Source organism: Oncorhynchus tshawytscha, linkage group LG18, assembly GCF_018296145.1.
Source record: "Oncorhynchus tshawytscha isolate Ot180627B linkage group LG18, Otsh_v2.0, whole genome shotgun sequence".
NCBI lineage: Eukaryota > Metazoa > Chordata > Actinopteri > Salmoniformes > Salmonidae > Oncorhynchus > Oncorhynchus tshawytscha.
In genome coordinates, this window is record NC_056446.1 from 18,955,595 (window position 1) to 18,983,541 (window position 27,947).

Consider the following 27,947-nt stretch of genomic DNA (forward strand, 5'->3'; position numbering starts at 1 on the left):
CACAGCCTTGTGGAAGTTACCTCGGCCTAAACATCAGCGCCACAGGTATGCATAGTTTATGTGCTCTAGGGCAACCGTGTCTAGGAGGAATTTGTATTTGTGGTCCTGGCAACTGGTCCTGGCAAAACACCATTATTTTTGTCTTACTGAGATTTACTGTCAGGGCCAAGGTATGACAGAATCTGTGCAGAAGTTCTAAATGGTGCTGTAAGCCCTCCTTGGTTGGTTGACAGGAGCCCCAGATAATCAGCAAACAGACACTTGACTTCAGATTCTAGTTGGGTGAGGGTCGGGTTCTGCAGACTGTTCTTAGTGCCCTCGCCAATTCGTTGATATGCTCGAGCTGCATCCGTCTCACCCCATAGCCCTGTGGATCTTGCCAATTTTAACCGCATACTTGTTGGTGTACATTTTAAAATGTCGTATGTTTTAGACTTTGCCTTAGTTTGGTTAGTTTGTTTATCAATTAGGGTGTGAAGGATGAATACATGGTCTGTTGTACGGTAATTTGGTAAAAAGCCAATTTAATATTTGCTTAGTACATTGTTTTCCCTGTGGAAATGCACGAGTGTGCTGTTAATGGGGAGGATTTTCCCAAGTTCGCTTTTGACACATATCCCACAGTAGTCATTGGGGTAAAATTAGTCTTCACTTTTGTGGATTGGGTTTATCAGTCCTTGGTTCCAAATATTGGGGAAGATGCCAAAGCTGAGTATGATGTTAAAGAGTTTAACTATAGCCAATTGTAATTTGTGATCTGTATATTTTATACATTTCATTTAGGATACCAACAACACCACAGGCCTTCTTGGGTCAAAAGGTTTGTATGTAACAGAAATATGCAAATATGTGCCAGAACACGCCAATAGGATCACATTAGCTCGTACTTGGCTCTGCCCACCTCCTTGCTTGCATTGCCACCTAGTGTTTGAAGACAACTGAGGTGTATTCATTAGTTGTATACACTTGAAAATATTTTGTCTGAAACTAGGAACCTACATTTTAGACATTCAGCAGATGCTGTCATCCAGAGAGTGCCTTGCTCAGGTGCACATCAATAGATTTTTTATGCATACCAAACTGTAGCCATGACAAAATGTCCATTGGGGTGGGGGCAGGCTAAAAAGTTAGTTGAGGGGGAGGTAATGTCCGCAGAGAACAGGAGGGGGACAAGATAGTTGACTAGCGGTGGCTCTTCCACAGCCTGATGGTCTGGGGGTTATTGGCCAGTCTTGCAGTTGTTGCTATGATGCTCCAACGCAGGTAGTATAGGAGTAATGGAAACTGAGAGAACAAGCCCTTGCTCGGGTAGCTGGGGTCCCTGGTGACCTTCCTGAGACACCTTGTGTTGTAGGTGTCCTGGTGGAGGTTGAGTTGGAGGTTGTTTTACCTGGCACCACGCCATCAGTGCCTACGTCTTCCCTGTAGGTGTCTTGTCGTTGTTGGTAATCAAGGCCTACTACTGTCGTGTCACCAGCAAACTTGATGAAGGAGTTGGAACCGTGTGAGGCCACGCAGTAGTGGGTATACAGGGAATATAGGAGGGGTCTGATGACGCACCCTTGTGGGGTCCCACACGTTGAGAATCAGTATCGAGGTGGTAATGTTGCCTACCTTCACCACCTGGGGGCGGCCCGTCAAAGTCCAGGTTCCAATTGCATAGACTTCAGTCCCAGGGCCGTGAGCTTAGAAGGCGCTATAGTATTGAAGGCTGAGCTGTAGTCAATGAACAGCATCCTCACATAAGCATTTCTTTTGTCCAAGTGGGTGAGGGCAGTGTGCAGTGCAATGGCAATTGCGTCATCTGTGTATCTGTCAGGGCGGTAGGCAAAACGTTCTTACGTCCTTCGTGGAGACAGTAATTAAGTAGCCCTCATTATCCTCGGGGGCTCTCCTCGGCAGCTCAGTCGTTGTGTTTGAAGTATGACAAAAAGGTGTTTAGCTCATCCGGTCGGGCAGCGTTGATGTGTGCTAATGTGGCTGGCTTTCTTTTTGTAATCCGTGATTGCTCCTCTACTTTGCCCTTGTACTTGCGTTTCGCCATCTTGATCGATATGTGCAGGTTTAGCAACAGATTAATGAATACACCGCTGGGTAGAACCATTTACTAAACATTTACATGATAGCAGCTTAATTTCCTGTAGTTAATAAAATAAACCCCATCTACAAAACCATTCACATTTTATTATTTATAAAACACCTAAAAAGAGTCCAACAAATCGGCTTTAACAATTATTTCTCGCTTAAAAAGGATGTTCTGCAATGGTTCCACCTTTGATGAGGAGCATGTATCCCCCCCCCCATACAATCAACACCACAGACGACTCCAGTCGGTGATACAAAAATAAAGTATTCTATGAACTACATAACGATATTTGTAACATGTAACAGTAATTGTTGTTAAGTGATAATACTAATTAATTCCGGGAGAAATACCAGGGTTGAAGAGGAGTACACACTAAACATGTGACTGTATAGACTGCTGGAGTGGTTTCATCATTGTGATCACCAGTAGTGTCCCCTCACTCTTACCGAGACCTTAATACATTTGGTCCATTTTGGTCTCGCAATAGTGGGGTGTGTCCAACTATCTACCGATCATCTGCCCAGCACAGTGGCCAAGAGGGCCATGCGGATGTACATGCCGTTCTCAGCCTGCCGGAAGTAGGCAGCACGAGGATCAGTGTCCACCTCCGCACTGCAAGAGAGAAAGTCAACATGAAACCAAATCATCCCGCATAAGACTGCGAACATTAGTGAATCAAAGGGAGTATAATGAAGAGAGATCCGTTGTAATCTAGTGGAACATCCGTACCTGATCTCATTGACTCTCGGTAGAGGATGCATCACCACCATCTTCTTCTTCGCTCCAGTCATGATGTGTGGGCTGAGGATGAACTGACCGAAGCACTGGAGGAAAAAAAAAACAAGGGATTTTAGCACTGATCAAACACTAAGGCCTCACAGGTTAGTGAAACCCCATCCCATCCTTACCGCTTTGTACTCTTCCTCTGAGGAAAACCTCTCCTTCTGAATCCTGGTCATGTAGAGAACGTCAGTGTCAGGCAGGGCCTCCTCGATACTCTCAAACTCTTCCTGCACCCACAAGGACATACAGTAGTCTAGTGCTTTATGTAGTGCATTCGATATGTGAAGGACACCTACATACTAGCAGCAGTGCCATTGAGATTTAGATACAGAGCCATCAGCTTTACCACTAAAAAACATGTGATCCACCCACCTGCTTGATGCCTTTGGAGGCCACAAAGTCAATGATCTCGGCGGGCATGTGGAGATTCTTTGGGGCGACGTAGCGCAGAGTGATCCTGTACTGGGTCAGCAGCCTGGCCAGGGAATGAACTGTGCGGCCATGCTTCAGGTCCCCTACCATGGTGATCTACAGAGAGACATCGAGAGAAAATAGTCAGGACACCTGGATGAAGCCTGGAGGGCCATTGGGCATTGGCTATGTTAACTTAAAAAGGCAGGCTGCCATCACAACATACACAGTCAGGTTCCGGATCTTACAGGTTTCGGTTTGCATTACCGTAAAAATAAAAAAAATACTGCGCTGTTTACACTTCTAAATTGGTAGCACTAGTACTGCTGTGAAGACATGACCACCATCCCTGAAGGGGAGATGGGTGTGTTGAGGTCTCACCGTCATGCCGTTGACCGTACCCAGCTCCTCTCTGATCGTGAACACATCTAGCAGGGCCTGCGTGGGGTGCTCCCCGACCCCGTCCCCAGCGTTGATCACCGGCTTCCGGCAGTGCCTCGCTGCAGACTACAGGTGGAAATAAACAAGTCGGATACAGCCGAGCAAGTACAACAAGGTATGCGGTCGGTGTTTAGGTGGTAGCACCTCTTTTTCAAAGTGTTCTCTCAGAATATCTTGCCTTAATGAACATGATAAGTTTTCAAGTGAAGTTGTAACGCGGCATATCGACACCGCTGCTCACCTCCACAGCCCCTGGTGTGGGGTGTCGCAGCACCAGGACGTCAGCGTAGCAGCTCATGGTCTGGACCGAGTCCGCCAGAGACTCGCCCTTCTGCGACGAGGAGGTGGCCTCACAGAAATGGACCACGGAGCCACCCAGACGCTGCATTGCCGCCGCAAACGAACTACTGGTGCGTGTGCTGACCTCGTAGAACATGGAAGCCATCACCTTACCCTGAGAGAGTAACACACAGGGGTCTAAGACAAAGAATACAGACTGGCGTACAACAGATGCAACTTTGAGCACAGCATTCAGGCATTTCAAGGCACACAGCATTACATGCAAAGTGTTGGTCTCATGTTTCATGAGCTGAAACAAAAAAAGCCCAGAAATGTTCCATACACACACACACACACAAGGCTTATTTCTCTCAAAGGTCACACACAAATTTGTTTACATCCCTGTTAGTTAGAATTTCTCCTTTTCCAAGATAATCCATCCACCTGACAGGTATGGCATATCAAGAAGCTGAATAAACAGCATGATCATAACACGGGTGCACCTTGTGCTGGGGACAATAAAAGGCCACTTTAAAATGTGCAGTTTTGTAGTTTCTCAAGTTGAGGGAGCGTGCAATTGGCACGATGAATGCAGGAACTTCCACCAGAGCTGTTGCCAGAGAAGTTAATGTAAATTTCTCTACTATAATCCATCTCCAACGTCATTTTAGAGAATTTGGCAGTACGTCCAACCGGCCTCAACCGCAGACCACGTGTAATCATGCCAGCCTCAGACCTCCAAATCCGGCTTCTTCACCTGCGGGATCGTCTGAGGGGGGTGGGGGTTGCTGAGGACATTTTCTGTCTGTAATAAAGCCCTTTAGTGGGGAAAAACTCATTCTGATTGGCTGGCTCCCCAGTGGCTGGGCCTATGCCCTCCCAGGCCCACCCATGTCTGCACCCCTGTCCAGCCATGTGAAATCCATAGATTATAGACTAATTCATTTATTTCAAAGGCCTAATGAACAGATTTAAATTTAATGATTTCCTTATATGAACTGTAACTCAGTAAAATCTGAAAATGTTGCACGTTGTGTTATATATATATATATATATAATAAACTCATCAAAAAAATAAACATCCTCTCACTGTCAACTGCATTTATTTTCAGCAAAATTTGTATGAACATAACAAGATTCAACAACTGAGACATAAACTGAACAAGTTCCACAGACATGTGACTAACAGAAATAGAGTAATGTGTCCCTGAATTAAGGGGGGGGTCAAAATCAAAAGTAACAGTCAGTATCTGGTGTGGCCACCAGCTGCATTAAGTACTGCAGTGCATCTCCTCCTCATGGACTGCACCTGATTTGCCAGTTCTTGCTGTTAGATGTTACCCCACTTCTCCACCAAGGCATCTGCAAGTTCCCGGACATATCTGGGGGGAATGGCCCAAGCCCTAACCCTCCGATCCAACAGGTCCTGACCAGCTCAATGGGATTGAGATCCGGGCTCTTCGCTGGCCATGGCAGAACACTGACATTCCTGTCTTGCAGAAAATCACGCAGAGAACAAGCAGTATTGCTGGTGGCATTGTCATGCTGGAGGGTCATGTCAGGATGAACCTGAAGGAAGGGTACCACATGAGGGAGGAGGATGTCTTCCCTGTAAGGCACAGCGTTGAGATTGTCTGCAATGACAACAAGCTTAGTCCGATGATGCTGTGACACCGCTCCAGACCATGACGGACCCTCCATCTCCAAATCGATCCCGCTCCAGAGTACAGGCCTCGGTGTAACGCTCATTCCTTCGATGTTAAACACAAATCCGACCATCACCCCTGGTGAGACAAAACTGTGACTCGTCAGTGAAGAGCACTTTTTGTCAGTCCTGTTTGGTCCAGCGACGGTGGATTTGTGCCCATAGGCGACGTTGTTGCCAGTGATGCCTTACAAAAAGGCCTACAAGCCCTCAGTCCAGCCTCTCTCAGCCTACTGCGGACAGTCTCAGCACTGATGGAGGGATTGTGCATTCCTTGTGTAACTCGGGCAGTTGTTGTTGCCATCCTGTACCTGTGATGTTCGGATGTACTGATCCTGTGCAGGTGTTGTTACATGTGGTCTGCCACTGCAAGGACAATCAGCTGTCCGTCCTGTCTCCCTGTAGCGCTGTCTTAGGCGTCTCACAGTACAGACATTGCAATTTATTGCCCTGGCCACATCTGCAGTCCTCATGCCCCCTTGCAGCATGCCTAAGACACGTTCACGCAGATGAACAGGGACCCTGGGCATCTTTATTTTGGTGTTTCTCAGAGTCAGTAGAAAGGCCTCTTTAGTGTCCTAAGTTTCATAACTGTGACCTTAATTGCCTACCATCTGTAAGCGGTTAGTGTCCTAACGACCGTGCCACAGGTGCATGTTCATTAATTGTTTATGGTTCATTGAACAAGCATGGGAAACAGTGTTAAAAACCTTTACAATGAAGATCTGTGAAGTTATTTGGATTTTTACGAATTATCTTTGAAAGACAGGGTCCTGAAAAAGGGCCATTTTTTTTTTTTCAGAATATATTTTTACAACTCAGATTTACTAACAGTGGCACACCTTGAGACATTCAGAAAACTCGTTTTATGAGGTATAGGCATAGATGCACACAGGTGGCAGGTGTTGCTTGTATTCCATTCTGAATCAGGTGATGTCATCAACTCCTATGTGAGTAATCATTTCCGGTAGTTGTTTTGTTGTTATTTCATATAACACACCTGCTCCTGTACGTTTAAGCTGAAGGACTATGGCTCATGAAGAACTATGCTGCCTCCGGAAGTCCTGTAGATTACTCAAACCCTGGGTGACTCAACACTAGGCTTATTGACCTGACCGGCTACTCTGAAATTAGCTTCTCTCCTGCAATTTATACTGTGACAAATCACAGAAATACTCACCACGGTTGTTCTTTAGATTAATCAGAGTTTTAAACAAAAAAGGAAAGAATTCTTACCTTCAGGATGTCCAGGCTTCGCTCTTTCTGAACCATCAGGCGAAGAGTATGGGCCACGTTAAACATGTGAGAGATCTGAAATAAAGAGTTCGAATTTTTTAAATATAAATATATATATATATATAAAAAAGTTATTTAGTAAATAATGTCCCTGGCTATGTGCGTTGAGCAGCGTTTCCCAACCCTAGTCCTCCAGTACCCCCCAACAGTAGTTTTGTTGTAGCCCTTAACAAACCCCTACTTCAACTCATTGAGGGCTTGATGATTAGTTGACAAGTTGAATCAGGTTACAGTAAAAATGTGTTCTGTGGAGAGTACTTGAGGACCAGGGTTGGGAAACACTGAGTACCTGTTCCTTGCTGAACTGCCTGACAGAGAGGACGTGTTGTCCCACTAGGGGGTGGAGCACTGGGGAGGTCTGGAGGTGGGCCAGGGGCTGCCCTGCCGCTGCCTCAGCCCGAGGGGACAAGATCCTGGCCAGGGGAGGGGGATGGCTGTAACCGTCCCCAGCTGCAGGGGCCATCTCTGGGGACAGAGGAACACCAAACACTTAAAATACCACAGGAAAAATCCAACACGTGTGAATATTAATTATTTTAGCAAAGTCTCTTAAAGGGATTGCAGTCTTTTCTATTTCCTGAGGATGAAACACTCGAAAAGCATGGATTATTACACCATATTTCAACGCGTTTTCTTTCAAAGCGATCCAAGCATTAGGAAAGCAGTCAGCTCAGAGCAAAGAGACATGGGTAGTGCAGCAACTAATGAGAAGGAACGGAATTGAAACCTTTTTCTAGCATCTCTACAACCAAGTATTCCATGACATACAGCTATTCAAAGCAGCTACCAGTACAACTCCATTGAAATGGTCTGCCAGAATATTACGCCAAACAGCCTTAAAGGTAGCAGAGCTAGGAAATGTATTATGCGTAACAGCTGAGCTACGTCAAGCTTCAAACCTTCTCTGAAACCTTCTTCAAATGCTCTTCTTAATGGTCTCGCCCTTGAATCTTCAGCTGCTTAGAATTTCATGACAAAACGTTAGAACACAAGTGTTAGAGAGATGATACAAAACTGTGGTATTTAGCCAATACCACAGCAATTAGCCAGTGTACTGACATATTCAAAGCTATCGTTAGTGGGTTATAAATACGTTTCAGATTGATACGGCACTGAGCGTCATTTCATCAAAGACAGTTCATCGTAATAAATGTGAGAATCAAACAACTTCCATCGTTGATTTGACATTGATAGGGGCTGTGATCATACAGTCTCAGTAATGGGTGCAGAACATAGCAAATGGCCAACCAAAACAAAAAGGCTTTTCATTCCTTCATTCCCTTCAACAATACACTTGTATCCATCGATAAAGCACAGTCCCAGGTCTTCCGCAGCAGAGTGAGCTATAGGTGGAGCCCCTGATTTAGACATTTCATTTAATCAGCAAATGTACTCAGCCAATCAATCTGTCATGATGACCATGCAGCCTATAGTAGAGACAGTGGAATCACTCGTTATACAATCTTCGCTTTCTCAAACGCTTCATGTACGGTGCGCTTAAAAATCACATGATCAGTGGGTTCAGAGATGTAGATTAAAAAGGTTTACCAATGACATCCAAGTGCCATTTTGTGTGCATCGTCCTAAAACCTGTAAATGGACAGTGAATATAGCATTTATTGAAACGGACATTCACACAGCACTTTGCCACCGCAAGCAAGAGCTCAGTTAGGCAAGAGAAAACATTGGGCTGTAGTACCTGGGGGCATGCCTGGGTCAGAGGACCTGTGAACGCGAGGCGGGAGCATGTAGCGGCCGTCCCCAGTGGGACGGCGAGGACTCTGGGCGCATGTACGGATGCCCTCACATGGAGGGGTCAGCCGGGGGTGCTCTGGGGTCTGCCACACACAAAAGACACACAACAGCCTTAGTGCCACAGACAATGCTTGCTAGTATGCTACATAAGCACATATTACTGTATCCGCACACTAACGTGACTGGGCGGAGCTGAAAGGGGTAGGACTGTACCTTTGGGACTTCTTTCACTGGCTCAAGGGGCTGGAGGAGGGGGATGGGTGCAGGCCAAGTCTTCACATCCTCCCCATAGCCAGGAGGGACCAGCACTTGTCCGTCGATGTAGGCCACCTCTCCTCTGAGCACCACTCTGCGGACCTTGCCTTTCACCTTCATGCCTTCAAAGGGTGTCCACTTGGACTTGGTGAACTGCATGTGTTCGGGGATGACCCACTCCTGCTCCAGGTCCACCTGGTGAGAGAGAGCAGGTCTACAATGTTCTTGAAAAGCCAAAACATTGATCATCTTTTCAATCCCTCTTTGTATTTCAACGTGGAAACCCAAAGATATAAATCCTTGCCGTGTTGCCCATTTTACATGGTTAAAAACACTCGGTGGTGTGTGCCTGTAGCTACCTCTACATATGTGTTGTCCTGCGCGGGAAGGGAGAAAATTTTGCGGGGGTTGTCGTACAGGCGCTTGATGATATCGTCGATGGTGAGGCGCCCATCGCTGACGGCGGTGAGGAGAAGGGGCAGCATGGTCTCAAGGCCGGGGTAACCTGGTGGGGGCTTCTCTGAGTTCTTCTCCTCCACTGAATGGGGGGCTGTTAGCCAAAACACACAGAAATATCAGAACTTTTGTATGGCAACACTCATCTTGTAATTGTGTGATAAAAAAACAAGTAGGGGTTAACGGAGCCCTCACCGTTAGGGCTTCACGATATGGACAAAATATATATATATATTTTTTACTTGCGTTATAGATCAAAAACATCAGGAATCATAGAAATGATATGGTTGTAATAAAGTAGTAACTTGGAATACAGTGCTGTTTGGCAAGACAGCACATTTTTTTTAAAGCCAGGTAGGAGTGTTGGTCAGTGTTTCCCAGGGGACCCGAATTACAGTTGAATAGATGTTACATTGACAAACATTTTAGAATATGCTTCTTCTATTCCTCTGATTCAGAACTTGCAGCCTGTATTAGGGCTAAAGTTTGCTAGACAGATTTGCCCTAGCACAGCACATTTTAGCTAGCTTATTAGCATTTAGTATTAGCAGCTAACAAAAACCTTTTTGGCACCTCAGGAGGCAGGTAGCCCCTTAATTGGGGAGGACGGGCTCATTAATAGCTGGAACGGAATAGAACACAAACACATGGTTTCCATGTGTTTGATACCGTTCCAGACATTATTATGAGCCGTCCTCCCCTCAGCAGCCTCCTGTGGTCGGTACATGAGCAGCTTGCCCAGACTAACTAGTGTTTTGCAGAGAGATAAATAGCTACACAAACTAATAGTATAATACCCCAAAAACATGTGGATTTATATAAAGAGGCAAAGTGAAAAGCAGCATTGTTTTTTTAAATAAATCTTTTGACTGCATGAATTGGCTTAGCTAGAGCAGCCTGCAGACTAGAGTGAATCTAATAGTAGGCACCAACTCCACCAAGGTTCGTTGAACAAAGCCTCTGTAAAAATGCTGCCTGCTTGAGTAACAGGGTCCGAGGTTTGGTGTTTGTAGATAGAGGGCGCAGGGCAGAAGATATTTCATTCGATTTTTTTTAATTTTACCTTTATTTAACTAGGCAAGTCAGTTAAGAACAAATTCTTATTTACAATGACGGCCTAGGAACAGTGGGTTAACTGCCTGTTCAGAGGCAGAACGACAAATTTGTACCTTGTCAGCTCGGGGGCTTGAACTTGCAACCTTCCGGTTACTAGTCCAATGCTCTAAGCACTAGGCTACCCTGCCGAGAAACAGAGTAAACTATAATGGATTTATGGTGTAGCCCTACTCACCGTGGTCAGTTGCGAAGCAGTCAATGATGTCCAGGTGTTCCCAGAGGGCCTCCATGTCCTCCCGGGTGCCCAGCATAGGGCGGACCTGTGCCCGGCCGTCCCCAATGCCCACCACATTCTCCTCACACAGGAAGAGGTGGTGGGGCGCTACCTCACACGTCACCTGGATGCCCTTCTGCTTGGCTGCGCGGATGATCAGGATCTGGGGGAAGGGAAGGGTGGAATAAATGCCAATTCATTACATACAAGTAGAACAGAAAACATGGTTCATTCTTTATCTTATGTGTGTTCTGATATGTTGGTCTTAAAATTAATCACTTCAAATGGCACAAAGCTCATTTGTTAGATCATTTTTTCCCTCTAGCTACAGGTGTGTGTTCTTGCAGTTCATCCTAATGAAAACAATCAGTGAGGACTCCTTCCAAAAAAAAAAACCTACGAGGTTTCTGCGTGCCTCGATTGACACCTCATTCTCCCTGGAGACAATGAACGGGCAACACATCAAGGCAAAGCAGTGCTATATCTGTATGTGATGTTCCAGGCGGCCATCTTACCTCCTCCTTCTTGGCCACATGGCAGATATGAACAGCTCTCTGGTACAGCTGGGCCACCATCAAGACGGCTGCCACAGTCTGCTTCTCTGCGTGTGCCACGATTGGCAGGTGCTTGGGCCACTTCTCAAAGTGCTAGTTCACGCAAAGAGAAAGCGCAACTGGTCAGCTCAAACAGATCAATGTGAACGACCCATCAACAACCTCATTCAGTTGATACCTACCTCCATCCACATTGAGACGTTGTCCATCTTCAGAGTGGAGTAGGTGTCGTTCAGATACATCTTCAGCCCGGCGGCAGAGTTAGCGATGGAGGGCAAGATGGTAGAGTTGTCTGAAGCCGCTCCGACGTAAAGGGCATAGTCACACCGACACCCTGCCTTGGCAAGCTGAGACGACAGAGACAGAACAGAGGAACAGCTCACGAGTAAACCTTCAGGTACTGATTTGACCCATTTTATAAAACGGCAAAATGTAATGTTTTGGAACTGACTAATTTAAAATATCCAGTGGTAAATGTCTTAATGACTATCTTCTCATTACCTTCTGGACCATGGCGAAGGAGCTGGGGTCGATTATGGCAGGTGCCGTGTTGGGCATGGCACACACCATGGTGACGCCCCCTGCCAGGGCAGCCGCTGTGCCCGAGGAGAAGTCCTCCTTGTGGGTGGCACCCGGCTCCCGCAGGTGGACGTGCACATCTATCAGACCTGGCACCGGGGACAGGGGACTTGATGAGTACTGTTCAGAAACACTGCAGTTCCACAGGTTGACTGAAGGAGCTATCATGTATTGTCCAAATACAGGAAGAAAACAAGGTGCTTATATTTGAAATGAACAGACTTGACTTTTTAGCACAGCCCAAGCCTTACTGCTTACCAGGCAGGCGAATCAACTTCTGTGACGTCATACAGTCCACGTGAGTCTTGACGGGCGGGAAGCCGCCAACCAGACGCAGCGCCTACAATTACAGGAGCACATGCTTCAATCAGGACAGTCAACAATCTATGTAGAATCAACACAGCTACGTCAAACATCAGCAGTGGCTAACATCCCATCACAGCACCCTAACTAACCTACCTGGACAAACAGCTTGGTGCACTTGATGTCAATGATGAGGGGCACGGAGTAGTCGATGGCCATGCGGCGGGTGCGGTAACCCTTGGTGACGAAAGAGGAGAGGCGTCGGCCTCCAGAGTTCCTCATGGAGAGGTTGATGACCATGTCAAAGTGGTGGTCCTCCAGGTATTCCAAGATGTTCCTCTGCTTGTCCTTGTTGGGGCAGTCACTCTCCTCCTCCCCAAATGGCCAGTCCACCGCCATCACCTGAAAGAGACCGAACATAACAAGTCGGTCAAATTCAGGAAGCAAATTGAAAAATGACGTTGTGAATTGAAAATGGCTCATTCTGGGATCCTGTTGAGAAGAGCCCACTCATCCTAGATGTGATGTACCTTGACTCCATGCTCAGTGTAGAAGTCAGCCGTTCCCAGACTGGCATACAGGTCATAGCCCAGACTCTCCAGCGCCTGAACAGTAGGCAGCAGCTCACTCTTGTTCTGCAAAGATACAATGAATAATTTACGCACCGCTGGCATCTCGAAATGAATTTCCATGAAAACGTTTAGCTCTTTGTATAGTCAGTACCTTGTAACTGCCAATGGAGAGCAGAATGTTCTTCTTGGGGATCTTGAAGCCTGTGCTGAGCATGGCCTTCAGATAGGCCTCGTATCTGTTCTCTCCAAAGCAGGCCACCTCCCCAGTACTGGTCATCTCTACCCCCAGCACCACATCAGCTCCGGCCAGACGAGAGAACGAGAACTGGGGGACCTAAGAGACAACATATCCAAGTTGGTGTATGATCGGTGAAACAATAATTCAACTGGATTATTTTACAGTTGTGGACACCTCAGTTGGGTTACCTTGACGCCCACGATGCCCACTCCTTTCATCAGGCCCACGGGCTCCATCTTCTCTCCCATGATGACGCGTGTTGCCAGGGCGACCAGATCCACTCCCAGAGTCTTTGAGACGAACGGGAAGGAGCGGGAGACACGGACGTTGCACTCGATCACCTTCAGCTGGTCATCCTGTCCAGAAAACACATTTGTTTGCAATTAAAGGCAACCAGACAGCCATTGGAAATCCCACAGGGAACAGACACACACTTGTATGGTTGTGGGTGACATTCTGTTTGGCATGCTATTGGTTGTCAACCGCTGATTTGAAACTCCAAAAACAAAAAATGTCCTTTAGACTTTACCTTAGCGATGAGCTGCAGGTTAAAGGGCCCGGTGACCTGCAGTTCCTGTCCGATGGCGTGGACGATCATCTTGATACGCTCCATGGTCTTCTGGTTGATGTCCTGGGGGGGCGTGACCAGGGTGGCGTCCCCAGAGTGCACCCCGGCGTTCTCCACATGCTCTGACACGGCGATGGCCATCACCACGCCGTCGCACGCCACCGCGTCCACGTCTATCTCCTGGAGCAAAGAGAGACGCCAGTCAGGTCCAGACTATAGTTGACTAAAGGAGCGATCATAGATGTTTTTTAAAAGGGGATTGTTCACTTTTCTTTGCAAATTGAAAATAAAGTGAATAATCCCTTTAAATGACAAAGCAGTAAGGCATTTCAATCTAAGTAGTAAAGGATTTCCCAAGTCGTACCTTGGCCTCCTGGATGAACTTTGAGATGACCACGGGGTATTCCTTGGACACGGCCACAGCGCTGCTAAGGTACTTCTCCAGGTCGCTGTCTGTGTACGCCACGTTCATGGCCGCTCCACTCAGCACGTAGGAGGGACGCACCAGGCAGGGGTAGCCCGCAGTCTCACAGAACTTCATGGCTGACTGGGGAGGAGAGGAGGATACAATATAACATACTTTGCCTTCAGAAAGCATTCACACCCCTGGACTTTTTCCACATTTTGTTGTGTTACAGCCCAAATTTAAAATGGATTAAATGTAGCTTGTGTGTCACTGGCCTACACACACACACACACACACACACACACACACACACACACACACACACACACACACACACACACACACTACCCCATAATGTCAAAGTGGAATTATGATTTTGCATTTTTACAAATGAATTAAAATTGCATATCTGAAACGTCTCGAGGCAATCAGTACTCAACCCCTTTGTCATGGCAAGCCTAAATAAGTTCAGGAGAAAAAAACAATTGCTTAACAAGACACAAAATATGTTGCATGGACTCACTCTGCAATAAGTGTTTAACATGATTTTTAAATGACTACCCCATCTCTGTACCCCACACATACAATTATCTGTAAGGTCCCCCAGTCGAGCAGTGAATTTCAAACAAAGACAGATTCAACCACAAAGACCAGGGAGGTTTTCCAATGTTTCGCAAAGGGCATCTATTGGCAGAAAAAAACAAGACTCTGAATATCCCTTTGAGCACGGTTAAGTTATTACACTTTGGATGGTGTATCAATACACCCAGTCACTATAAAGATAGTTGCAGGGGGGGAAGGAAACCGCTCAGGGATTTCAAATTGGAGACCAATGGTGACTGTAAAAAAGTTGCACAGGTTAATGGCTGTGATAGTTTTCATCAACAACACTGTAGTTCCTCCACAATACTAACCTAAATGGTAGAGTGAAAAGAAGAAAGCATGTACAGATTTTTTTAAATATTCCAAAACATGCATCCTGCTTACATTAAGGCACTGAAGTAAAACTGCAAAAAATGTGGCAAGAAAAAAACCTCCGTTCTGAAACGAAGCATTATGTTTGGGGCTAATCCAACATCTGCAACCTAGACCTATAACTCATCTGCAACCTAGACCTATAACTCATCTGCAACCTAGACCTATAACTCATCTGCAACCTAGACCTATAACTCATCTGCAACCTAGACCTATAACTCATCTGCAACCTAGACCTATAACTCATCTGCAACCTAGACCTATAACTCATCTGACCTATAACTCATCTGCAACTCAGACCTATAACTCATCTGCAACCTAGACCTATAACTCATCTGCAACCTAGACCTATAACTCATCTGCAACCTAGACCTATAACTCATCTGCAACCTAGACCTATAACTCATCTGCAACCAAGACCTATAACTCATCTGCAACCAAGACCTATAACGCATCTGCAACCAAGACCTATAACGCATCTGCAACCAAGACCTATAACTCATCTGCAACCAAGACCTATAACTCATCTGCAACCAAGACCTATAACTCATCTGCAACCAAGACCTATAACCTCTTCATTACTGGTTTGAAATTCAAAATGGATTAGAAGCCCTGTTCTGTGCTGACCTCAATCTCAGTGAGTTCCTTCCACAGGGGCTGGCTGATGCCGATGGTGTCCAGCATGCGGGAGAACTTGAACCTGTTCTCAGCAGAGTCGATGAACTCCGGGGAGGTTCCCAATATACGACACTGCTGCCTGTGGAGGGACATGGCGATGTTGTTGGGCAGCTGGCCCCCCATGGACAGAATCACTCCCTCTGGGTTCTCCATCTCATAGATGTCCATCACAACCTGGAGGAGGGGAGGAGATAATGGAGCTTTATGGTCATGGCAACATACCATGCATGAAACAGGGTTTGATGGCGAGGTGTTGAGGCCCTTTGCTCAGGTGATAAAAGCATTAGATCATGTAAGTTCGGGCCTTTGAATGTTGATTATTGTACGATGAAACGACAAAATAAAATGTTTGAAAGATAGTGAGTTGGGACCATGCCAACAGTCGAGCATTCTTACCTCAAAGGAGATCTCATCGAAGTAGAGACGGTCACACATGTCATAGTCTGTGCTGACAGTCTCTGGGTTATAGTTCACCATGATGGTTTTATAGCCCATCTAAACAGCATCAAAACACAGCAAATCATGACAATATCAGCTTTTGTTCAACATTCTTCTAATAAATGAGAGCTATTCTGCACAAAGCAGAAATTGACTTACCTTCCTGAGTTCCATAATGCAGCCCACAGCGCACCAGTCAAACTCCACACTGCTGCCGATGCGGTAAACCCCAGAGCCAATTACTATGACATGGGGATCTCCAAAGCCCAGGTCGTTTTCCGTACCGTTATAGGTCAGATACAGGTAGTTGGTGTGGGCGGGCCACTCTGCCGCCACAGTGTCGATCTGCTTTACCACAGGCAGGATGCTCCAATCTCTACGCATCTTCCTCACCGCCAGCTCCGTACTGGAGAGAGACATAGGTTTAAAGTTCAGAGTTCAGACAAGTTCATTTTAATAACAGACATTTCAAACCAAGTCTTTTTTTTCCCCCTCTCACTGCTCTGAGGAACTGAACCCAGACACACAAAACATAACCCAGACAGAATGTGTCCCATTCCGACTTGTCATCGTATCAATGAAGAATCTCTCATTTATTTTGTATGTTTTTCATGTACCCGCCTCAACTTTTAATGATGTTTTGAAACGTGAACAACGGGCTACCATTCTCAGGAGTATCACAGTACTGTACCTCTGCACAGCCAGGGCGATCTGTTTGTCGGAGAAGCCCAGCTGCTTGGCTTTCCTCATCACCTCCAGAGGCATGGCGCTCTCGTCCTGGTTGTACGACTCCAGCACCTTCTCATGGTCCGTGATGTTCTTCATTTTGTGAAGGAACCAGCGGTCGATCTTGGTCAGGTCGTAAAGGCGGTCCACTGTATAGCCCGCCCTCAGAGCAGCCGCCAGCACAAAGATACGCTTGTCTGTCGGGGTCTGCAGCTCCTGTAAGACCAAAGGACAGTCATGTCTGGACAGTTCACATAAAATGCAGCCAATAGGAATAAGACAGGTAAAAAAAGGTGAGTGAGCTTACCTCGTCAGACACTGGTTTGATGGTGTGGTCAAAGCCCACACAGTTCTCATCCACCATCCGTAGAGCCTTCTGGAAGGCTTCCTCAAAGCTGCGGCCGATGGCCATCACCTCTCCTACAAAAGGTCACAGACAAAAACTGTGTTAACCAACTATCAACCAACTCCTTTGTGTGAACTTGCAACGCAATCCGAGTGGTGGTAGAATCATCTGCCCCTACAGATAGCAGGCAGATAAGGCACTCTGCTGCTCCCAAATAAGATCATTAATTTTTAAAAAGTGCTTGTCCTCTTACCAACGCTCTTCATGGAGCTACCTATCTTGGTGCTGACGCGCAGGAACTTGCTGAGATCCCAGCGAGGGACCTTCACCACACAGTAGTCCAGACTGGGCTCAAAGTTAGCTGTGGTCTGGTTGGTCACAGAGTTCCTGTACAATAACAAACATTACCTGTTAGAACCATGGTATTAGTAGAGCAATGCCAAAATGCAATTCTTAACCTGACATCAGGCCACAAAACGTGAATAAACTCACTTGAGGACAGGTAGCGGGATGCCCAATCCCAGCTTGGCAGCCACGTAGGCCAGAGGATATCCTGTAGCTTTACTGGCCAGAGCTGAGCTCCGAGACAGACGGGCATTCACCTCAATGATGTAGTACTGCAGCACAAAAACATTGATTTAGATAGCTATACAGTAGAAACATTTTAAAATATCAGAACACGTTCAGCGTTTCCCCCACAAGATTTTTTCAGCCGTGACAAAGTTAGAATGGGGGAGGCAGTGGGCGTAGGCAAAGGCGCAGTTTTAGAGGCCCTCCTCTTGGCTGCAGAGACAAAATGTTGGTGTTTTAAATCTAATTTCCTGGAATTCTACACATTGTCACGTGGAAAGAAATACAATTTTACTGCTTTTAAAGCAAGTTTTCTGCAATTCTACACATTTTGCCATGCTTATGCTGTGTTCGTATGCTATCGGAGTAACTCAATTATAACAAAAATCAAATGGGGGGCCCATGACATGATATTTTAGATTCTCCCTGACTGTCCATCTTTTATTTAGGTGATCAAAGATGATCTTGTTTAAAAAATATATAGCTCCATCACCTTTTCTACATACTTTATATCTGGTTTTAGTCGTTTAAGTTCACATTGAAAACATTTAACCATCCCAAAATATACATTGTCTTTGCAGTGTACACAATTTATGGGAAACACTGATGTTTCAGGAGGGTTAACACTAGTATAAACGATCACAATGTCAGTACCATTACCTGCTCAGACTCAGGGTTGAGGGCGTACTGGATGTTACACTCTCCAATGATGCCTAGGTGTCTGATGACCTTGATGGCGGTGTTCCTCAACATGTTGTACTCGTAGTCGTTGAGCGTCTGACTGGGCGCCACCACGATGGACTCCCCAGTGTGGATACCCAGAGGGTCAATGTTCTCCATGTTACATACCTACAGGATAGAAAACACTCAACACTTCAACTTGCTTGATAAAGGAAGATTCACGTTTAAACAAATAAGGACGTATAAACTCTAAAGATTAGGAATAACAGTCAAATGCATAATAAAATTGAAAATAAAAACGTATAGTAACAAATATACAGGTAACTGCCAAAATAACAGAAACACTTGAGTGAATGAGGGACACAAAGCATATTAAAAGTTGGTGCAATTAAGATCCCATCATGCTAAGGTTCATGTATAAAAATGCTGGACAGGCCATTATTTTGGCTACGCCCCGATAGGATGACATTGCCCCCATCCACAGGGAACGAGTGGTTACTGAATGGTTTGTTGAGCATGAAAACAATGTAAAACATATGCCATGGCTGTTTCAGTCACTATATCTCAACCCAATTGAACACTTACGGGAGATTCTGGATTGGTGCCAGAGACAGCGTTTTCCACATCCATCAACAAAACACGAGATCATGGAATTTCTTGTGGGAGAATGGTGTCGCATCCCTCCAATAGAGTTCCAGAATCTATGCAAAGGCCTATTGAAGCCATTCTGGCTATTAAGACACTTGATGTTGGTGTTTCCTTTATTTTGGCAGTTACCTGTACATAGTACTTAAATAGTAACAAATATATGCATAGTGATGTCCCTCTACTTACGGTGATACAGTTGTCGTAGGCGTCTCTGACCACCTCATACTCAATCTCTTTCCAGCCCTTCAGGGACTTGTCCACTAGGACCTGGGACGTGTGGGCGAAGGCAGATGTCACCAGAGAGGTCAACTCCTCCCGGTTATTGGCAAAGCCAGAGCCCAGTCCGCCCAGGGCAAAGGCAGAGCGCACCAGGACAGGGTAGCCAATACGCTCTGCAGCCGCCACCGCCTAGGACACACAGGAAAGACCAGAACACATCAAAATACACATCAAAAAGCAAAAGCCCACAACAGTCAAACAGATTAACAGGCTGATTCCAATCAACGTACAAGTGACAATCAGTATGGGTCAATGTGTGTGTGAGAAGGAGAGTGTGCGTGACATTTGTCCCAAGCCCTTCTCCTTACCTGCTCCACAGACACAGCGGCCTCGCTGGGCGCCACGTGTTCATTGATCTCCTCCATCTTCTCCACAAAGATCTTCCTGTCCTCAGTCATCTCGATGGAAGCCACCGGCGTCCCCAGCACACGCACTGCATACTTCTTGAGCACTCCCCTCTTGGTCAGCTGCACCCCGCAGTTAAGAGCAGTCTGCCCCCCGAAGGTCAGTAGGACCCCGTCTGGACGCTCATTCTTTATCACCTGGACAGGCGAAATAGGGCAGAGTGTCAGTTCTCACTCATTGAATGAATATCAACCGTAGGTTAACCATGCTCCTTACTGATCTTCTATCAGTTCTGAGTACCTGAGAGATGTAATAAACATGGTTTGCTTGTTGAGCACTGATCAGAAATCAGTGACTGGAAGATGGCGCATGTAGCAGTGGCCATTCCATTTGCCTTCCTTACCTGAGTGACATACTCCGGGGTGAGAGGCAGGAAGTAAACCTTGTCAGCCAGACCCTTGGAGGTTTGCACCGTGGCGATGTTGGGGTTGATGAGCACAGTCTGAATGTTCTCCTCCTTCAATGCTTTTATGGCCTGGGGGAGGGTTGGACATAGTGTCTGATTAGTTCAAATACTCTTAAATGATACTGCTCCTAACACCTGCTGTTGGATCGTCACTGGGATTGGTAGTGTGTCTCACCTGAGAGCCAGAGTAGTCAAACTCCCCAGCCTGTCCGATGGAGAGGCCTCCAGAACCCAGGATTAGGACTTTGCGTGGCCGAACAAATTCCTCCGGATTGGTAGATCCAGGATAGGTCAGGTGCTCTGTCAGTCTCTGCTTCACTAGAGGAAGGGAGAGGTGTTACTATACCCTAAAGGTGGAATACATATGTAAGAACAGTTGAGATGAACGCATGTCTAACCTGGTTTGCCACTCTTGCCCTCCTTGTGGTCTCTGACTGTGTCCAGAAACACGTCAAACAGACTGACCAGGTCAGTGGGGCCTGCCATGTGCTCTGGGTGGAACTGGACACTGGAATGACATGGGTGAAACAATATCTGGTTTTCAACTTCCTGTATCTTGGAGGGTTATTTTGTTGTCTGCCATCTTTTCCAATTAGAGACCTAGTGCAGTCAATTCTGTTTTCCTGTGTTTTGTATAACAGCTGATGAAAACACTATAAAAGTGTGAAAACATTTGATCAGTGTTATTTCCTGATAGTTGCTGGTTGAAAATACAATATACACAGGACCTTGTAATCAAGAGGTTTGCATTGGCAGGAGTTTCAGCTTTCCACAGTGACGTCACCATGCGGTAAAATGGTTAATGGACCAATAACAAAAGAGTTCCAAACCTCTCTGCCAGATAGCTTTCCCCTCTCAGGCAGTCCTAGCAAAATTCTTGCTTGAGAAAGTTTGTCTCAAAAGCTATTTTTGCACATTTTAATAAAACATTTAAAGTGTTACCCAGAAATGTTTTGATGTAAAAAAAAAACAGCTGCATTGGGCCTTTAAACAAGTTGAAAGGCTGGAAGCAGCGAATGAGTTCCCATTGGTAGATGGTACCTGAATATGTGTTTGGTGTTGTGCACAATGCCCTCACTGGTCTGGTCATTGGCGTTGGTGAAGAGCACGTCCCAGCCCTGTGGCAGGGTCAGGGGATCCACAGCAAAGCCATGGTTCTGAGATGTGATGAAACAGCGATCTGTGCCCTTGTGGATACAGGGCTGATTATGGCCACGGTTCCCATACCTGAAACAGACAAGTGTTTTCAGTCAAATTCTATTCTCCAATGGTTGAGGTCTATTCCAGATGCAGATTCATAGTGCTCCTGCAGAATCCTTACTTGACACCTGCACAGTGCAAAGGTCTTGCTTTAAATCCTCTAAACTGTTCTGCTTTCCACTGACTGACTGCATGGCATTCCAGAGGGACAAAAGGAAGCTGGCATCTCATCTGGCCTTGAGACTAACGGAACGCTAACAACGTAACAATCCCAGGAGTCTTACCAAAACAAACCAGGCCTTTCCAGCAACCCAGCAATGCACTAGGCTATGTCCAAACTGCTACGCTAAGCAGGAATGCTCATTTCACACCAGAACGCTCCCAGATAAATAAAGAGGGGCCTGGGGAGAACTGACATCTGAGGGAGGGGGCCAAACAATAGCAAAAACAGTCAGCACCACTGGCTTTGTTCTCTTTGAAACCAAACAAAGACAGTAAGCAGAACTTAAGACCTGAGGAGGTCTTGAGGAGAAAGAGAAAGTGACAAGTCAGGACAACCCTGTAGTGCCCTGTCCCTGTACTAACTTCATCTTGTAGGTTTTTGCTCCGATGGCGAGGGAAAGAAGCTGGTTGCCCAGGCAGATACCAAACACAGGCTTGGGGTTGTCCACACACACCACCTTCCTCACGTTGTCTATGGTCTCCGTACAGAACTGGGGGTCCCCAGGGCCGTTGCTGATGAACAGCCCATCAAAATCTGAAAAGGACCACAACTTTGTCAGCATAGCCAAAATAAATGTTATAATACAAACTATTTCACATACAATAGAACTTCATGGCTGGAACTAACTTTGCAGGTCAGATGCTCCAAGGTAAAGATTAAGGCAGGGGAGAGATAAGAGGCAAAACAAGGGAACAGGGAGAAATCTCTGAATTGTATATGAAACCCAGTGCAGTAACCAGCTGTGACTAACCTGTGCTGTCCAGTGGGTGATCCCAGGGCACCACAGTGACACAGGCCCCTCTCTGACACAGGCAGCGGATCTGGTTGTACTTAATGCCACAGTCTACAGCTGTGATCCTGACAGCACCACTGGGGTTGAACACCCGGGGCTCCTGCTCAACACAGACAGAAAAGGTACTTACATCCTGAGAAGGATTAGGCATCTGCCTAACCACTGTGGTGAGAGAAAACATTTGGCGTTTCACCGACTTGCAATGTGTTAAGCTACAGATTCAGTGTTATGCAATCCACACAAAACAACTGGCATTTGATTGAGGAAGTTTCAGGACCGTAACACTAAAAAAGCATGACAGGGTCAAGCTTAAACATAGCAACACCGTACCTTCATGGACACCTCCTTGACAAGGTTCCTCTGGTCAGGGTTGTCAAATGGAACGTTGGCCTCGGGAGTTCCGTCCACAACCAGCTTCCCCAGCATTGTACCCTTCTCACGGATCTTCTTGGTGAGACGACGGGTGTCAACTCCTACAGTGACACAGCAAGAGCATTAACTGCAACCTCTAGTGTAGAGGCTCTACTGTAGACAGCACATATCAAAACACAGATTCAGACAACATCTGATACAGTACCAGGATGTTTAGAATGATAACTCTACTGACCCTCTAGGCCGGGGATGCCCTGCTCTTTGAGCCACTGGTCCAGAGACATGGCTGAGCTCCAGTGGCTGGGGTTCTGGGAGACCTCTCCGACGATGAGGGCTGCAGCGTGGATCTTAGAAGACTCAAACCACTGAGGGGAAAAATAATAGAACATTTACATTCAAACAGGTGCTTGGGGTCAACGAGGGCAATATACCTTTCCCCACCCACTATTTCTGTTGGGACGCTTCTGTGAAACGCTGACTCCATGCCAACTCCACCTACCTTGCTGAGTCCAAAGTCGCTCTCCTCATCCTGGGGTATACCATAGTTGCCCTGCAGAGGGTAGGTGAGGGTGAGGATCTGACACATGTAGGACGGGTCAGTCAGGGCCTCTGGGTAGCCAACCATGCCTGTCTGGAACACTGGAAAAAAATTATCAGGTCAACTTGTCAGTTTTCATAGCAAAATGCAAATTAGTGAGAAGTGATTCAATTCAGATTTGGCACATTTTGAAAAAGGTGATGCAACTTGAACTTTGGAAATGTGCACTGTGCTCCATTTATTAGTACACGTGGATTGAAAGAACTAGACCTTACAATCTAAATTAATGCCAGCTACATCTCCATTACAATGTATGGGACATGGTACAGCAGTGGGCTCCCGAGTGGCGCAGCAATCTAAGGCACTGCATCTCAGTGCAAGAGACTACAGTCCCTGGCTCGAATCCGGGCTGTATCACATCCGGCCGTGATTGGGAGTCCCATAGGGCCCAGGGTATGCCATTATTGTATTTGTTAACTGACTTGCCTAGTTAAGTATGGGTTAAAAAATACAAAATAAATAAACAGCAAGGACACTATAGGAGAAACATGTTCATAAGTTGTTCAAACTGACTGAAATTGAGTTCTGATTATGTGGAGAATTAGGTTATAGTTAGGAACAAGGTTAGCTAAAATGCCTAGCCGAAATAAGGATAAATGAAGGGGTCAGAGGTTATGGGTCATACTACTACAGGGCACGCGCAACTTTGGGGATTACATGCAGACCACTAGGCGCACACCGGCAAGAGTTTTGAGTGAATAGAGCTGCGTTTAGCTTTACAATTTGACTTTGTGGGTAACATATAGGTAGTTAACGTTACCCATTAGAATACCTGTATAAATTATAACATAGCTACATTAGACAGATGTTGCAATGCGATGGGCTAACTAGCTTTCTCCTCATAAAATACGACTTACCAACTTCACCAGACACTGACGCATTTGCCCCGAAAAGGCGGCCCTTGAACGTGGTCCCATCTTCTAAAATCAGGGTTGCCATTTTTTTTTAAATAAAATTGTCAAAACTGTAATTGTACAGAATCAACACAGTCTTCGATTCGATTATGGGAAGCAATATCAGCTTTTTGTCGGTTCGATGCTTCAGTTCCGCAATGCTTGCCCACGTGAAACACGCTGGCCAGATGCTAATGAGGATGCACGAGCAAAAATCTTGCTTGAAAATGGCTAAGTTAAAAGAAAGACAAATTATTGTGTTGGTTTATTTGCAAACAAAATAAAGCGTCAAAAACGACATGAAGAAATGTTGTATGCCGAAAACTGAGCGCTAGGTCCGCATGCCGCACTACAGTGTGGAACTTTTCAGCGACCTTTACCGTGTTTACATAGAACCCCACAGTGAAAACGTCATAATACCCATAAACCCTAGCGGTCAAACACGGAAATTGTTCCAATCGTTATTTCATCATTCATTTTTTATTTATATATTCATTTTTTAATTTTTTATTGTAACAGTAATAACAATATTACACATCAATGCATTTTTTTCATTGTATTCACATCATTCATTTTTCCCATAGGGGATTTTAGAACCATGGAGAGAAAGAGAAGACACCTGTATAAGATCCAGAAAAAAGTGTAATGACAAAGCTGAGACATGGATGCACAAGGAACAAGAATACATTTAAATTGGTGGAGAAACTTTGAACTGGGTGGTGTGATTATTGTCAAATTGAGACAGTGGAACATGTTATTTTTATTTATTTAACTAGGTAAGACAGTTCAGAACAAATTCTTATTTACAATGACGGCCTACCAGGCCAAACCTCCCCTAACCGGACGATGCTTGTTCAATTGTGAGCCGCACTATGGGATGCCCGATCACGCCAGTTGTGATAGAGCTCGAGATCAAACCAGGTTCTGTATCGATGCCTCTAGCACTGAGATGCAGTGCCTTAGACTGCTACGCCACTCGGGAGCCCCTCTATTTCAGTGCCAGAAATATGTGAGGGAAGGGGACCGATTGTTATTAGATTTGAGGAGTAACGGGGTTTAAGAGCCAGAATTAAGTAAACTGCTGGGGAAATGTTCAGGGGATGTAGCATTTAATTAAGTATTTCTTAGAGAAACAAGATTATTGGGTAGGATTAGACCTTCACTGTCTTTGGTCCACACTTCAGTCCAGTTGATAGTGGTAATGCAGCTTAAAGTTGGTCGCCAACCCCCATATAAAATTCACAGAAGAAGAAGAAGATTTTAAGACCAATGTCTTAAACGAACGTTGCTGCCTACAGTGCAGCAGTGGAGGCTGCTGGGGGGAGGACGGCTCATAATAATGGCTGGAACGGAGCAAATGGAATGGCATCAAACACATGGAAACCATGTGTTTATGTATTTGATACCATTCCACCCATTCCGCTCCAGCCATTAGCACAAGATCGTTCTCCCCAATTAAGGTGCCACCAAACTCTTGTTTGGTGCCACCTTAATTGGGGAGAAAAGGTTATTTCTCTACTGACCTGGTGGGCATTGGAATGGGCTACAGCTGTCTGGGCGAGAGGAGAGGAGGAGCTAGATTCTTATTAGGGGTTTATGGCACGGTTTAAATGCATTTTCGATCATCCCGCGGAAGGCAGAGAGGGGGGTCAGCGTCTGCTTCAGCTACAGCAGGGGAATCAGACGGCTGTTGAGTATGCGATCACCTTCCGGACAGTAGCAGCTTCCAGTGAATGAAATGATCCGGCACTTTGCACACTAATTCGAAGAGGTCTGCGCGAGAATGTCCAGAGGAACTGGCCTGTCGGGACAACAACCTGACCCGGGACGCACTCATTGCGATGGCCATCCGACGGCTTCTCTCCCTCCTTCGGCGAGTACTCGGGATCAGCCCTCCTTGCCCACACAAGTACGTCAGAATCCGGGATCCACTAGAGCAGAGGGACAGTCACGTGATGTTTCATCCCCTGGATCAGGAGTGAGTATTCCAGATTCAGCTCTTCATGCTAGACTCTTTTTGGTGCCCTTTCACTCTGGCTGACTGTCCCTCATGCACTGTGTCTACAACTTTAGTGGATTCCGGCGCTGCAGAGAACTTTATTTTGGGGCGGCAGCGTAGCCTAGTGGTTAGAGCGTTGGACTAGTACTCAGAAGGTTGCAAGTTCAAACCCCCGAGCTGAAAAGGTACAAATCTGTCATTCTGCCCCTGAACAGGCAGTTAACCCACTGTTCCTAGGCCGTCATTGAAAATAAGAATTTGTTCTTAACTGACTTGCCTGGTTAAATAAAGGTAAAATAAAAATTATGGATCAGATCCTTGCCTCCTCCCTCAACATTACCTGTCTACCTGTTCTCCTCTCCTTTTACGGTTCAAGGTCTCGATTGTCGGCCATTAAGATCTGGGACCATCACACACATCACTCAACCACTCACCCTCGCCATGGAGTACAATCACCAGGAGAGCATCTCCTTCTTCAAGTGCACCAGTTCACAAAATCATCCTCGGCCTCCCTTGGATCCAACGCCATAACCCTACAATCTCATGGTCGAGGATGAAAATCACAGACTGGTCATCTGAATGCCCGGAAGACCTGCTTCTCTGTCCCCTGTGGAGCCACGTCGGTTGAGAGTCCTATAGAACTGCTGTTCCGTATGTGCTCAAACTAAGTCCCCCCGGAATGCTCCAGCAGGGAAGCTCCTGCCGCTTGGTCACATCATTGACCTTGGTCACATCTATCACTGACTTTGTAACCGATCTTCCCACCTCTTGATGGTTTCACCACCATTCTGGTGGTAGTGGATAGATTTTCAAAGTCATGTCGATTAATCCCTCTTCCTGGTCTCCCCACTGCTCTCCAGGTTGCTGAGGCACTCTTCCAGCAGGTCTTCTGGAATTATGGCCTTCCCGAGGACATCATCTCCGACCGTGGCCCCCAATTCACTTCACGAGTTTGGAGGGCCTTCTTGGAGAAGCTCGGGGTTACGGTCAGCCTCACTTCCAGGTATTAGCCTCTGTCCAACAGGCAAATGGAGAGGATGAACCAGGAGCTGGGGAGGTTCCTGAGGAGTCACTGTCAGGACCGGCAGGGTGAGTGGGCACGATTTCTTCCCTGGGCAGAGTACGCCCAGAACTCCCTACGTCTCTCCTCCACTGGGTTGACCCCTTCCAGTGTGTTTTGGGTTACCAGCCGGCCCTTTTCCCGTGGAAACCGGGCCAGACCTCAGCCCCTGCGGTAGATGAGTGGGTCCTTCCATCGTCAGAAGGAACAGGCATACTGCCACTGGGGACTCCATCCTGGGGACCGCTTCTGGCTCTCTACCAGGAACATCCCACCCCGCCTGCCCTGTAAGAAGCTGAGCCCCCGGTTTGTGGGGCCGTTCAATGTTCTCCAGAGGGTCAATGAGGTGACGTACAGGTTATAACTCCCCAATCACCATCGTATCTCACCCTCTTTTCATGTCTCCCTTCTCAGGCCAGTAGTTCCTGGTGCCCTCACTGATACTGTCCCCCAACGACACACCTCCACCCCCCTGGACATTGAGGGAGGTCCGGCGTACTCTGTCAGATCCTTATTGAACTCCCAACGTCGTGGGGGTCGGCTCCAGTATCTGGTGAAACTGGGAGGGATATGGCCCAGAGGAGCGGTGTTGGGTTCCGGTGGAGGACATTCTGGAACCCAACCTCATCCGTGATTTCCA

The 27,947-nt window shown here is 46.4% G+C and overlaps 1 protein-coding gene across 7 annotated transcripts; it reads right to left on the reverse strand.

Moving 5' to 3' along the window:
- Nucleotides 1-2,164: 2,164 nt before the first annotated feature.
- Nucleotides 2,165-24,654, reverse strand: LOC112261904 (CAD protein-like). 7 transcript variants are annotated; one of them, XM_024437540.2, is made up of 44 exons: nt 24,213-24,654; nt 23,257-23,396; nt 22,993-23,122; nt 22,716-22,858; nt 22,344-22,485; nt 21,955-22,126; nt 21,211-21,396; nt 20,568-20,677; nt 20,345-20,487; nt 20,107-20,238; nt 19,667-19,900; nt 19,266-19,487; nt 18,411-18,599; nt 17,673-17,797; nt 17,434-17,567; nt 17,142-17,254; nt 16,800-17,050; nt 16,268-16,514; nt 16,067-16,165; nt 15,620-15,844; nt 13,976-14,158; nt 13,573-13,791; nt 13,232-13,399; nt 12,957-13,139; nt 12,764-12,868; nt 12,390-12,635; nt 12,189-12,270; nt 11,853-12,019; nt 11,534-11,698; nt 11,313-11,444; nt 10,759-10,960; nt 9,371-9,561; nt 8,970-9,206; nt 8,701-8,839; nt 8,550-8,591; nt 7,901-7,957; nt 7,291-7,466; nt 6,942-7,016; nt 3,963-4,175; nt 3,662-3,787; nt 3,242-3,397; nt 2,995-3,096; nt 2,816-2,910; nt 2,165-2,698 (listed from the first exon to the last, which is right to left on the reverse strand). In XM_024437540.2, the coding sequence occupies exons 1-44, from the start codon at nt 24,292-24,294 to the stop codon at nt 2,599-2,601; spliced, it is 6,780 nt and encodes a 2,259-aa protein (XP_024293308.1). In that variant the 5' UTR covers nt 24,295-24,654; the 3' UTR covers nt 2,165-2,598. The 7 variants fall into 7 exon arrangements, with proteins under 7 accessions (XP_024293308.1, XP_024293307.1, XP_024293310.1 ...); XM_024437539.2 differs by having other exon boundaries at nt 7,901-7,960; XM_024437542.2 differs by lacking the exon at nt 8,550-8,591.
- Between the last annotated feature and the right edge of the window lie 3,293 nt (nt 24,655-27,947).